The sequence below is a fragment of the Hyla sarda genome, chromosome 4, assembly GCF_029499605.1.
Source record: "Hyla sarda isolate aHylSar1 chromosome 4, aHylSar1.hap1, whole genome shotgun sequence".
NCBI lineage: Eukaryota > Metazoa > Chordata > Amphibia > Anura > Hylidae > Hyla > Hyla sarda.
The window spans coordinates 55,609,149-55,622,177 of record NC_079192.1 but is presented as its reverse complement, the minus strand read 5'-3'; the positions used below and the strand labels follow the sequence as shown (position 1 = coordinate 55,622,177).

At 42.2% G+C, this 13,029-nt stretch overlaps 1 protein-coding gene across 6 annotated transcripts in view; it reads left to right on the top strand.

The window, feature by feature from the left end:
* The window catches only part of LOC130367957 (uncharacterized), a 112,944-nt gene extending 103,111 nt beyond the window's left edge, over window positions 1-9,833 (top strand). For 4 of the 6 annotated variants that reach the window (XM_056571037.1, XM_056571033.1, XM_056571032.1 and 1 more), the window contains exons 2-7: window positions 4,631-5,280; window positions 5,546-5,773; window positions 6,025-6,184; window positions 6,915-7,012; window positions 9,176-9,288; window positions 9,376-9,833. In XM_056571037.1, the coding sequence (XP_056427012.1) occupies window positions 4,684-5,280; window positions 5,546-5,773; window positions 6,025-6,184; window positions 6,915-7,012; window positions 9,176-9,288; window positions 9,376-9,475 (1,296 nt within the window). In that variant the 5' untranslated portion in view covers window positions 4,631-4,683 and the 3' untranslated portion in view covers window positions 9,476-9,833. Of the gene's footprint in view, window positions 1-668; window positions 808-2,776; window positions 3,232-4,630; window positions 5,281-5,545; window positions 5,774-6,024; window positions 6,185-6,914; window positions 7,013-9,175; window positions 9,289-9,375 lie in introns of those variants that run through there. The other 2 variants (XM_056571034.1, XM_056571036.1) reach the window with 2 other exon arrangements.
* The last annotated feature ends 3,196 nt before the right edge of the window (window positions 9,834-13,029 follow it).

Below are 13,029 nucleotides of genomic sequence, written 5' to 3'. Positions count from 1 at the left end.
GGACACTATTGATCCGTCCCATGGCCGGAGCACACAGTGCAGAATAGTTTTGTTTCCCCATTTGTACAAATATGTCGGTCACATCCTGATACCAGAGTCATGCCTGTGGAATGTGGCTCTCTGTAATCTGATAAATTCCATAAAGAACTTCTTGGTAGACGGAGCAGAACTATGTGGGTGTCTGATAAAAGGGGGCAAAAATAGTTCTGTGTGTGCCTTTTTGTATATTCTATAGAAACATTTTTCCCCATTTTGCCAAACTACAACTCCCAGCATGCCCTGAGGCCAAGCTACCAACTCCCAGCACGCCCTGAGGCCAAACTACAACTCCCAGCACGCTCTGAGGCCAAACTACAACTCCCAGCATGCCCTGAGGCCAAACTACCAACTCCCAGCATGCTCTGAGGCCAAACTACAACTCCCAGCACGCCCTGAGGCCAAACTACCAACTCCCAGCATGCCCTGAGGCCAAACTACCAACTCCCAGCACGCCCTGAGGCCAAACTACCAACTCCCAGCATGCCCTGAGGCCAAACTACAACTCCCAGCATGCCCTGAGGCCAAACTACAACTCCCAGCACGCTCTGAGGCCAAACTACAACTCCCAGCATGTTCTGAGGCCAAACTACAACTCCCAGCATGCCCTGAGGCCAAACTACAGCTCCCAGCATGCCCTGAGGCCAAACTACAACTATCAGGGCATGCTGGGTGTTGTAGTTTTGCAACAGCCGGAAAGCCACAGATTAGGATCACTGGTGTAGTGCTATAGAGTAAAAGAGATGGAGGCGAGTAGTCATGATCCCATTGGTAAACGAATCCCCGTCCCTTGCTTCAGTGTCACTTGGACTACCGTCCATTATTTAATGGGTTAATTGCAGGTGATATACTTTAATACGGCCAGCACTGTGTGCCCGTAATAAAGGGGTTGTACAGGATTAAGGCTGCTTTCTCAACAACAACAGCGCCACACCGGTCCACAGGTCATATGGGGTATTGCAGCTCAACCCCACTCAATTTTAGTGGAGCTAAAAGCTGCCATAGCAGACACAACGGGGGGGTTTATCAAAACCTGTCCAGAGGAAAAGTTGCCCAGTTGCCCATAGCAACCAATCAGATCGCTTTCATTTTGCAGAGGCCTTTTCAAAAATGAAAGAAGCGATCTGAGTGGTTGCTATGGGCAACTGGGCAACTTTTCCTCTGGACAGGTTTTGATGAATCTCCCCCATTAACCAGTGCAATCCACTCCTTATATCTGACTTTTCCCTGAATAAAAATTCATTGAATTTCCTCAGTGGATCCGCACTGGGGATTGGGGCATATGCCGCAGATGTAAACGCCGTCACATTGATAAATGGCACTTCTTTGCCAAATTCCCCCCCCCCCCCCCCCCAAAAAAAAAAAAATTAAATAAATAAATAAAAATTGAACACGTTCAATTCTTTCGCCAAAATCCAATTCCGCACCATACGATCCGCTACCGGACTTCCCACATGTGACCTAAGCAGTGAAATTCCGATTGACATCAATATGAGGCTGCTACAAGCGGAATTTCCACAGTGTAAACCAGACTCTAACATATCCAGGAAGCTGAGGAAGGTGATCTTTGTCGCCATTTGCAACAAGAACATTGTTGACAAAGTTGGCAGCAAAAAAAAAAAAAATAGATTTATAGTGAATTACTATTTTGTTAGGTTGTGTCTGATGAACCCCATTGACTTTAATGGGGGTCTGTTGTGTTTAAGTCATCGTCATAGTGGACAGAGCAGTGTTTACCAATCAGGGTGCGTCCAGCTGTTGCAAAACTACAACTCCCAGCATGCCCGGACAGCCAACGGCTGTCCGGGCATGCTGGGAGTTGTAGTTTTGCAACAGCTGGAGGCATCCTGATTGGGAAACACTGAGATAGAGGTTTAACGTTATGCTTTAGGCTGGGTTCACACTGTGTCATTTCTGGGCAGAATTTCTGCCGGAGATCAAGCCGGCGGCACTGGGACCGCACGGACTTGCACTGCCGTCCCCATAGATGTCAATGCATTTCTGAGCAGATCTCCCAAAAGATCCACCCAGAAATGCATTGCCGCCTATGGGGACAGCAATGCAGTCCGTGCGGTCTTAGTGCCGCCGGTTAAATCTTTGGCAGAAATTCTGTAGTGTAAACCCAGCCTTAACATTGCGGTCATCTCAGTGGTCTTGGTGCCATTCCTGATATCTATTTGCAACATTAAAGGGGTTATCCAGGAAAAAACTTTATATATATATATATATATATATATATATATATATATATATATATCAACTGGCTCCAGAAAGTTAAACAGATTTGTAAATTACTTCTATTAAAAAAATCTTAATCCTTTCAGTACTTATGAGCTGCTGAAGTTGAGTTGTTCTTTTCTGTCTAAGTGCTTTCTGATGACACGTGTCTCGGGAACTTCCCAGTTTAGAAGAAAATCCCCATAGCAAACCTCTTCTAAACTGGGCAGTTCCCGAGACACATGTCATCAGAGATCACTTAGACAGAAAAGAACAACTCAACTTCAGAAGCTCATAAGTACTGAAAGGATTAAGATTTTTTTAATAGAAGTAATTTACAAATCTGTTTACCTTTCTGGAGCCAGTTGATATATATATATATATATATATATATATATATATAAAAAAAAAAAGTTTTTTCCTGGATAACCCCTTTAAGTCATACCCTTATCGTTTTGGAGATCTACATGACTCTCTCATGAATATTTAGAATAGATTATAATACATTAACAAATTGCCAATTCAGCTCTGCTACCTCTGTACTGTGACTATGACCATACATAGTCCTGCCGATGGCTTAATCCTATGTAGACAGTCCTAGGCGAGTAGTCTTCATGTGTATAGCCCAGCATGTGCTCCATTGTGTGCCTTATTAGTCTTTGACCTGTTACTATCAGATGAAAAGTGGAATGTAGTCGCGCTAGTTATGCTGCATTCCCGTTTTCCAGCAGCGGCTCTGGATAGTGTCAGTGTGTGTGTGCTATGGCAGGAATCTGACTTGCAATAGGAAGCCAAATATGGCACTGAGGAAAGAGGGAGGAGCGTGGACAGGTGAGACGGGGCAGGTATCACATGGGTTGGGCTAGGACGGCTCAGTTTCAGTCGAGCACATCCAAGGGTGTAGATGAAGGATTGTGTATAATACCTGGATAGACCTGTCCTAACGCTCAGTGTGAGACTCCACTTATCCACTGTCAGGTATGTGACCGGCTCTGCTGTGTGGATTATATTCAATTGTTATCATTTATATTATATTATTATATTATAAGATTATCATTTTATTATCTAATTATTATTATGCATCAATATAGAGCTGTATTGGCAATGCTTTACAGGTAGCCGGACTCCCTTGATAAAGTCAGCGTAGCCTGACGAAACGTCGGGGGGCGGATGGCTAGCACCTTATTTTAACAGCAGCCGTATATGCTAGTCTAAACTAAATGTGCATGTCCACAGCACACAGTGAATGACCACAGGGTTACCCAATATTTATCTGGACAGACACAGCAATTCATCTGAGCATAGGCTGTGTTTTTAAACAGCACTTTACACGTTTTGTGACCTCATTTATTTTAAAGGATTGAATAAAGCATTAAAGTTTAAAAAAAATAAAACAATAAATGGGGATTTCTAGTTTTAGGCTTAACCCCTTTTGGAGATTTACCCCTAAAAGTTGTTGTTGGTTTAATTGCCCTGGAATCCTCGGGGGTATTTGTTGTTTGGGGCTTTACAGGTAGGACCCCTTAGCACGTGTATAGGTATAGTCACTTGTCGGAAGGGTATACCAAGTGGTACAACCATCCCAAGCATGCACAATCCATCATTTGAATCCAGTAAGAGAGAACAGGATGGCACTCACCAAAATGCGACCCAACGCCTTCTTTATTCCGACATGTTACAGTTCCTACAGCAGGATAACAAGCAAATGCGTTCACTACAATACGAGCAAAAATTGTTGCGCTTCCTCTTGGCTCGCATCGGAGCCACAATGCGAGCCGAGATGAAGCGCAACCGCGTGAAACAATTTTCACTCGTATTGTAGTGAACTTACCTGCTTGTTACCCTGCTGTATAAACTGTAACATGTCGGAATAAAAAAAAGCGTTGGGTCGCATTTTGCTGAGTGCAGTCCTGTTCTCTCTTACCGGATTATTATTATATTATTTTTATATGAAGGTACTGCTCGAATACTTCCCCAATTCAATGTCCGTGATCAATGTGTGAAACCGATACTTTACTACGTGAAACGATACTTTGTTCCTTTCTATATATATATATATATATATATATATATATATATATATACTTGCTTGTAAATTATGATGGTGTTTTAGAGTTTTATTGAGTCGTTACCTATTGTGATACACAGGAATGTATTATGTCATAACGCCATTGCAAGTGACACTCTGAAGCAATGCTCAGATTCTATAGGAGTCAAGGCAAATTCTCCGAATGACATTTCACTTGGTCAGAAGATTCTGCATCATACGGCTTAAGAACTTTGTAAACTCCCCATTAGCAATAGTTTAGCGTGTGTTTATGTCATAGTGAATCTTTTCTACTACATATATCTAATACGCGCTTTTTCTTGCTTGTAGATCTATCAGAGGGCTGTGTACTGCTTGGGAGCACCGCTGTGTACCGACGTCTAATGGATCCTACCTCACCCTGTACTGGTCCCGCGGTTTCTAATTACATCCAATCTACGATTAGCCACCAAGAAAGTAGTGGATTTGTACGCAAACGCTTTGAGAAATCGGAGTCAGAAGATTCTGGTGTGGAGCTACCGCCACCCTCTCCTTTTGGATCTGAGAGTAGCTACAATCCAGATGAATCGGACAGCCTGGAGAGCTCCACCCCTGAGTTCTCCGAGAGTCTAGATAATCCCACCCTTGAGGACCATGAAAACATTATTACTGAAAACCAAGGCTCCACGGGGGAGACCGTCATATTGGAAGATTCGTCTCTTAAGGATAAAGGGAGCTTTAGGATGCATCCAGACAAGGATACAGACACAATGAGATTTTTTTTGACTAAGCAACGGGAAAGAAACACATCAGGTGTGCCACATAAACTGGAACAGGCTATCCTGAGGAGCAGGAGACAGCGGAGTACTTACAGGGAGCCTATACAGAATAGAACTCCGAGGTATAACCGGCAGTATGTAGGATCACTGAAAGAGCAACGCAGAGGAAATACGTTATCCTACCAAACAAAAAGCCCAACACGTCAAAGTCAGGAAAATAAGGTACGTTAGGACCAACATCAACAATATCTATAGTGAGGGAAAAACGGAAAGACAACATGTAGATCAGTGATCTCAAACTGTGGCCCTCCAGATGTTGCAAAACTTCAACTCCCAGCATGCCCGGACAGCCGTTGGCTGTCCGGGCATGCTGGGAGTTGAAGTTTTGCAACATCTGGAGGGCCACAGTTTGAGACCACTCATGTAGAGATAGTATCTTACGATACACATGGGACATTGCTCATCAATCTTACTTTGTCTTTGTTAGGACTCAGATCCACTAGTCCTCCCAGGAGATGGTCTCCGCTACCTGGAAAGTCTATGTAATATGTTAGAACAAATTGCGGAACTGCAGCAGAAGAATCAAAGGCTTCAGCAAGAGAAAAAAGAAGCCGAAGGAAGGCTGCACAAAAAAGACGTAGAAGAAAGGCTGCACAAAAAAGACGTAGAAGAAAGGCTGCACAAAAAAGACGTAGAAGAAAGGCTGCACAACCAAGTGAGTAATAGTATGATAAACACACATACCGCTGTACGTCACCCACTGTGAGGACAAGGAGAAGCTATGCACGTCCTCATAAATAACTCTCACCGTAGGCACTGCGACAAGTAGCTGTCATTTGTAGGTACTTTGTGTACATTAAGAGTTAATGATACCTTTAACTTCTCAGAATTACATCTTAACCTTACTCTTCCACGCTCAAGATGATTGATGGCGGTGGTAATCATGTGATCTGTTTTCTTGTACAGGTCTTCTTTCTAGATTCCTGTGTATGTGGTGCCTCTAGGGACTTGGAGAATGACTTGACAGATGGCCCCAAACCCAATCAGAAGACATGGGAACCAACGCACTATAGGAAGAGATCAAGCTCTCATGCTGGGGTGCTTCTGAGCATAGCCAGACCCACAGGTAAATATATAGTCCCACCAGACATGGAGGGCTAAGGATGGGTTTTAATTTGGAAGTTTTTTTTTTGAAAACTACCATTGCAGTTTTTGAGCCAAAACCAGTAGATTCAAAAGGAATTAAAACTTTACAGATTTATACTTCTCCATCCTGCCGGATCCACTTCTGGCTTTGGCTAAAAAAAAAAAACTGCAATGGTAGTTTTCCCCCCCCCAAAAAAAAAAAATGAAAATGTGGAAACACAGGTACTTGGGTGGAATTTTTTTTTTTTCATATCAATTGGTTTCAGAAAATTAAACATATTTGTAAATTACTTCTATTAAAAAAGCTGTATCCTTCCAGTACTTATCAGCTGCTGTATACTACAGAGGAAGTTCTGTAGTTCTTTCCAGTCTGACCACAGTGCTCTCTGTTGACACCTCTGTCTATGTCAGGAACTGTCCAGAGCAGAAGCAAATCCCCATAGAAAACCTCTCCTGCTCTGGACAGAGGTGTCAGCAGAGAGCACTCTGGTCAGACTAGAAAGAACTACACAACTTCCTCTGTAGTATACAGCAGTTGATAAGTACTGGAAGGATTAAGATTTTTTTTTATAGAAGTCATTTACAAATCTGTATAACTCTATGGCACCAGTTGACTTGAAAAATATTTTTTTCTACCGGTGTACCAGTTTAATCTGATGAAATTTTTCCTGGAAGATAATTGAAGTCCTAAATGTTTGTTGTCTTTATAGACAATGTCCTGAAAAAAGCAGGAAAAATGGATCCCCAATATGTGAGTGTACCAAACCTGCAAGAAGAACCAGGACTGAGACGACAGCAAAACTACAAAGTAAGTTGCTTCTTAAATCACCTTGTCTCTATTGTCTTAAAGGGGTACTCCGGTGGAAATCAACTGGTGCCAGAAAGTTAAACAGATTTGTAAATTACTTATATTAAAAAATCTTAATCCTTCCAGTACTTATTAGCTGCTGAATATTACAGAGGAAATTCTTTTCTTTTTGGAACACGAAGCTCTCTGCTGACATCATGACCACAGTGCTCCCTGCTGATATCTCTGTCCATTTTAGGAACTGTCCAGAGCAGCATATGTTTGCTATGGGGATTTTCTCCTACTCTGGACAGTTCTTAAAATGGACAGAGATGTCAGCAGAGAGCACTGTGGTCATGATGTCAGCAGAGAGCTCTGTGTTCCAAATAGAAAACCAGTTCCTCTGTAGTATTCAGCAGCTAATAAGTACTGGAAGGATTAAGATTTTTTTAATAGAAGTAATTTACAAATCTGTTTAAGTTTCTGGCACCAGTTGATTTAAAAAATAAAAAAAGTTTTCCACGGGAGTACCCCTTTAAGGGTCAGATGCGTAAGACATGGGAAAATTATTTTTAAGTAATACGAAGATTCATGTGGCACTAAATACATGGGTCAAGCAGAAGATTTATATATCGATTAGCTCAGATACAGAGTTATAGAGAATAGTGTAATAGGGAACAGACATGATCCTAGATGGGTCTTCATCCATTATTGATGTTCTTTTTACTTTTACACTTCTGACTGGAGGTTGTAGATAAGTAGTTTGCAACCTGTGGGTCTCTAGCAGTTGTGAAGCTATAACTCCCAGCATGGTCCGACAGCCTTGGGCTCTTCCAGCATGCATAGAGTTTAGGTTTTACAATAGTTGGAGAGTCAGTCTGGAGACCACTGTTCGAGAGCATATGCTCTGGGATAGTCAATATTCCACAACAGTGGTATACCTAGAACTCAAGGTCTTGGATCCTAAAAGACTAGGCACATAGACAAAGCCCATAAACGAAGTGCTCTGTAAGGTCCATATTCATGAGAAACACCATCTAGACAGTGAAATAAGGCTGCATTCACACCTCCTTTTCACTGTACGGGTGCCGGATCCGGCTGGGGGAGGGGAAAACCGGGCGCTCACGTACCCCAGCCGGACCAGCACTGAAATCCATTCACTTTAATGAGCCGACCGGAGTCAAACGGTGACTCCGGTCGGCTCATTTTTGACTCTTATCCGGTTTTGTGACCGGACCTCAAACCATAGTATACTACGGTTTTAGGTCCGGTCAGGAAACCTGATACGAGTCAAGAATGAGCCGACCGGAGTCACCGTTTGACTCCGGTCGGCTCATTAAAGTGAATGGATTTCAGTGCTGGTCCGGCTGGGGTACGTGAGCGCCCCGTTGCCCTCCCCCGGCCGGATCCGGCACCCGTACAGTGAAAACGAGGTGTGAATGCAGCCTAATAAGAGCTTTGCCCCTACAGTCAAGTCCCATAGTCCTTTTCTAATTAAAGAGTGAAACTACTTTGGGACAACCACCCAAAATTGTACAAAAAAAATACAAAAGTACTGTCTTCTAGCGGGGGTGGCGTTCAAGAATGAGAATAATAAATGAGGAACTGAAAATCTTAGGTAAAAATGATATTGCTCACCCCCTTGCCTCCTCTGCGTCTCGGACCGGGATACTCCAATCCCACCTTAGAATCCACAAGAACGAAAGTAGTAGTCCAGCGCAGGCTCGATATTCTTTATTTACAAAACAACGGACATGTACAAAGTGACGCGTTTCGGCTGCAGCATGTCCGTTGTTTTGTAAATAAAGAATATGGCATCGAGCCTGCGCTGGACTACTACTTTCGTTCTTGTGAACTGAAAATCTGTCACAGAAAATCTGGTCTGGGTTAGGGGTGGTCTTCTCAAAAAGGTGGTCTTTTGGAGAGGTTTCACTGGGAAATTAGCATTACTACAATTACTACTTTTGAGAACACCTCAAGGCCCAAACCCCACTCATAAAGATTTTTGGCCTTTCTTTCCAAAAAATTGCACACCAGCAGCCAGCACATAGGATACGTACTATTCCTTGGTTAGGTGAAGAGTGAAGAAAATATGTAGGGAATGGATCTGGCACATGTCTAAAGTTTCTATATACAGAAATAACACTGTACCTATTGTAGCACTTGACTTTCTTGTTCCCACAGCCTGAGGCGACTCAGTGGCACCGAGTAAAAGAAATGCTATCTAGGATTGCGGGGAAAGGTGCAGGACCAGTTCAGGGGCGCAGCCAGAAAGCTGAACCGCGCAACAATTGCAGGTACAGTATAAGACGTAAAAAGCCATAATAAAATGGAGGTACTAGATGACACCAAGCTTAGATATCTAACGGCCTGTTCTTCTTCAGGACACAGACACTGCTAGAGGGCAACCCTCAACATCCGAGAAGACTATTCCTGCCTGGACTGGTGATCAGACCCCGCAACCACGGCCGACAATTTCATTGAGTTATTCCTATATTCTATGGACTGATGCACTGGAATGCACTCTAGACGAAGGATTCATGATCAGCCGTATGCTGAGAGGAGTCTGGAAGAAACGCACCAGTATCTGGGAAGATTAATATTGGCACTGAGTGCCGCTGCCAAGGAAAATACCTCCACCCCCATAGTGATACTCAGATACATCTCTCTTGTATGGTTTATATCCAGAGGACATAGAGACGTTATCCTCTGTATTACTATATAGAAAGGTGCGGTATCTGTGTATATTTCTGTACATAAGGAATTATATTTCTTTAAATTATAGATCTAAGTATTATTGGAATTAAAATATTATAGTTATTTTTATGAATATCTGTTTATTCTTTTATATAAAAAAATAAAGTCCATTATATTTTATTTGTATTTATTGCTGTCTGTAGTGCTTATAGCATAAAGAGTTGGTCCCTCCCAGTTTGGTCATGGGGGGTCCTGCATATCCATTAAAGGGGTTATCTACCATAAGGTGATTTTTGTACGTACCTGCCAGACAGTAATGTACATGTTAGGAAGGATCTGCGCTTGTCTTGGGGCTAAACGGCTATGTTGTGATATTACCATAATGCAATGGCTATCTTTTTGTCAACTGGGTATTTCCTGTTGGATTTTGTTCTCAATCTACACATCCCGTTTCATGCTTGTAAATTTGAGGTCACTTTCCTCCCTCCCACACATCAGCCACCCCACATATTGAAACATAAATAAGTTGCATTCCATTCAAAAGACCAGTGTTTTTTAATCAGGATGCCTCCTGCTGTTGCAAATGATCTCTCCCCCACTCAGCGGTCGCTCCACCCATTGAAGCAGACAGGCTACCTGTCATCAGCTGACTAGTGATGTCATGTCTCGACACACTGTAACCTGGGAAAACCCGAGACCTGAGTAATTTTGTATGCTGTTAAAAATAAATATTGAGGCGAAAATCACAGAAGAATTGTGAAGAAACCGTCACACACAGGTACAGAAACTATATTATGGACTACACTATCTTTACAGCCATTGTAACATAGTCAAATAAAAAAAAAAAAAACTCCTGGAATACCCCTTTCATTTAAAAGGGAAGGTTTCAGATTTGTTGGTGCTCGTGGCTGAGACAGCAGCACCCAGTACATTTTTTTTTTTCTTTGGTAAAACTTTCTACACAGAATAATACTTAGCATCCCTGAATTGCCATGTAATGCAACGACTGGCCTACAAAATGGAAACTCCCTGCACGCTGCAGAGATGGGTATTCCTACCGTTGCCCATTTATGCAATTTCCTAAATAGATAAGTTCATAGAATAAGGAAGACATACTAAGACACAGGGGAGTAGTTTGGTGGGTCTACCTGGGCATGTGTCTCAGGAGTAAATGGGTAACTCTAACATTAAATGGGTACTCCGATGAAAAACATTTTTTTTTTAGCTTCTATTTAAAAATCTTTATCCTTCCAGTACTTATCAGCTGCTGTATGTTCCAGAGGAAGTTCTTTTCTTTTTGAATTTCTTTTCTGTCTGACAACAGTTCTCTCTGCTGACACCTCTGTCATTGTCAGGAACTGTCCAGAGCAGGAGCAAATACACAGCCCTCCCGACATGTTTTGCTCTAACAAGCTTCATCAGGGGTCTGTGTTAATAGCGGTCACATTCCTATATGCCTTAATAAAGTGACGTCAAATTTAAGCTTTAACGTTAGGGCTCATAACAGGGTGTTATAGAGCATTTTGGTGACTACCCTGGCCATAGGCACACTGGTCTGGAGCCGACCTTATTTACATTAGTGGGAGAGTTTTCTAGGCATGCTCTGTGACCTGTGCAGAGGTCATTCTACAGGGGGGCTCGAGGCTCAGCACTGAGCATCTCCTATTGTGAAGATCCTGTCTAATCTAGAATACCGGTGTCACCTTTCACAATCCTGTCTATCGTGATAAAAAAGACTGCCGGAAAGTATCTGTACAGAACAGGAAGTCTCAGCTTAGTTTTATGCTTAGTAGTCAGAATAATACCACAAAATTTCAGGGTTATTTTTTACAAAAGATTCTAAAATTGAAAATGAGAAAAAACATTCCTGAAAATTCCTAAATATATTTAAAGGGGTACTCCGGTGGAAAAAAAAAATTTTTTATCAACTGGTGCCAGAAAGTTATACAGATTTGTAAATTACTTCTTTTAAAAAAATATTAATCCTTCCAGTACTTATCAGCTGCTGTATACTACAGAAGAAGTTGTGTAGTTCTTTCCAGTCTGACCACAGTGCTCTCTGCTGACACTTCTGTCCATGTCAGGAACTGTCCAGAGCAGGAGAGGTTTGATATGGGCATTTGCTCCTGCTCTGGACAGTTCCTGATATGGACAGATATGTCAGGTGGGAGCACTGTGGTGAGACTGGAAAGAACTACACAACTTCCTCTGGAGCAAACAGCCGCTGATAAGTACTGGAAGGATTAAGATTTTCGAATAGAAGCAATTTACAAATCTGTTTACTTCTCTGGCACCAATTGATTAAAAAGTTTTCTACCAGAGTACCCCTTTAACATAAAAACTTGACAAACAATAGGTCATTTTCTGATGTCATGTTCCCTATTAGGTTTTAGATGAGTGTGTAAGGATTTGAACTGGGGTGTGTATTAAAAATCCATGGGATGTCACTTTATTACAGATTGTCCTGCAAAAATATGCAATAGTTTTGTAGGGTTGTAGATATTGCTAAAAATAAAAAATAAACTCTGCTGATCGCAGCAAAATCCGCAACTATGGATTTGCAGATTTTAAAATATATATGTATTTTTTTTTAAACTAACAATTTCCATCTGGTCACACATCCACAATTCCTCATCAAAAGCCACACGATTTAATGTAAATTTCTCTGTGGCTTTTGAGTTATGGAAATTCCCCAGCATTTCGTATGTCAACGCACCCTCAGTGTTTGCCCCGGGTGAAGGGAAGCCTAATAACAGCTTTATAAGGACATCATAAATAAAACAGAAAAGGTGGAAGCATTTATAGCTGTCATTTCATTTACTACAATACAAGGACAACCCCAGGGACAGATAAGTCCATGGGAAAAATCTCTTACACCTGGAACTGTCCCTAGAAATTAAGGAAATGACAGGGTGTGGATCACTATAATTGACCCATGAATCACAGATACTACTACCTCATAGTCAACCAGTCGGGTATATTGTCATGAATGTATCACACATTGTGCCTCAGTCACGTTAATGCTTTCCAATGAATGGAGAAAAGAGCCTGGTCAGCGGCCAGCTCATAGAATAGCAGTGTGCAATGTGCTGCGGCATTGGATGCATGCATGGAGCGTAGCACTGAATAGAGAGCGCTCACTCTCCCATGTCCTTGTCTCTAGTGCCTTGCCGCGCTAGCATTACGGTATTCACAATACTTCCTCATGTATACCAGAAGGCACTGTCCACATAACGTCTTTCAGGTCAGGTATATGGGTTGTAAGCAAGCAGCTAGTAAAATGGAGGGGAGATATGTATCACTACGTTTTGGCCTGTTAATCGTATCTGTCGGCATCCCGC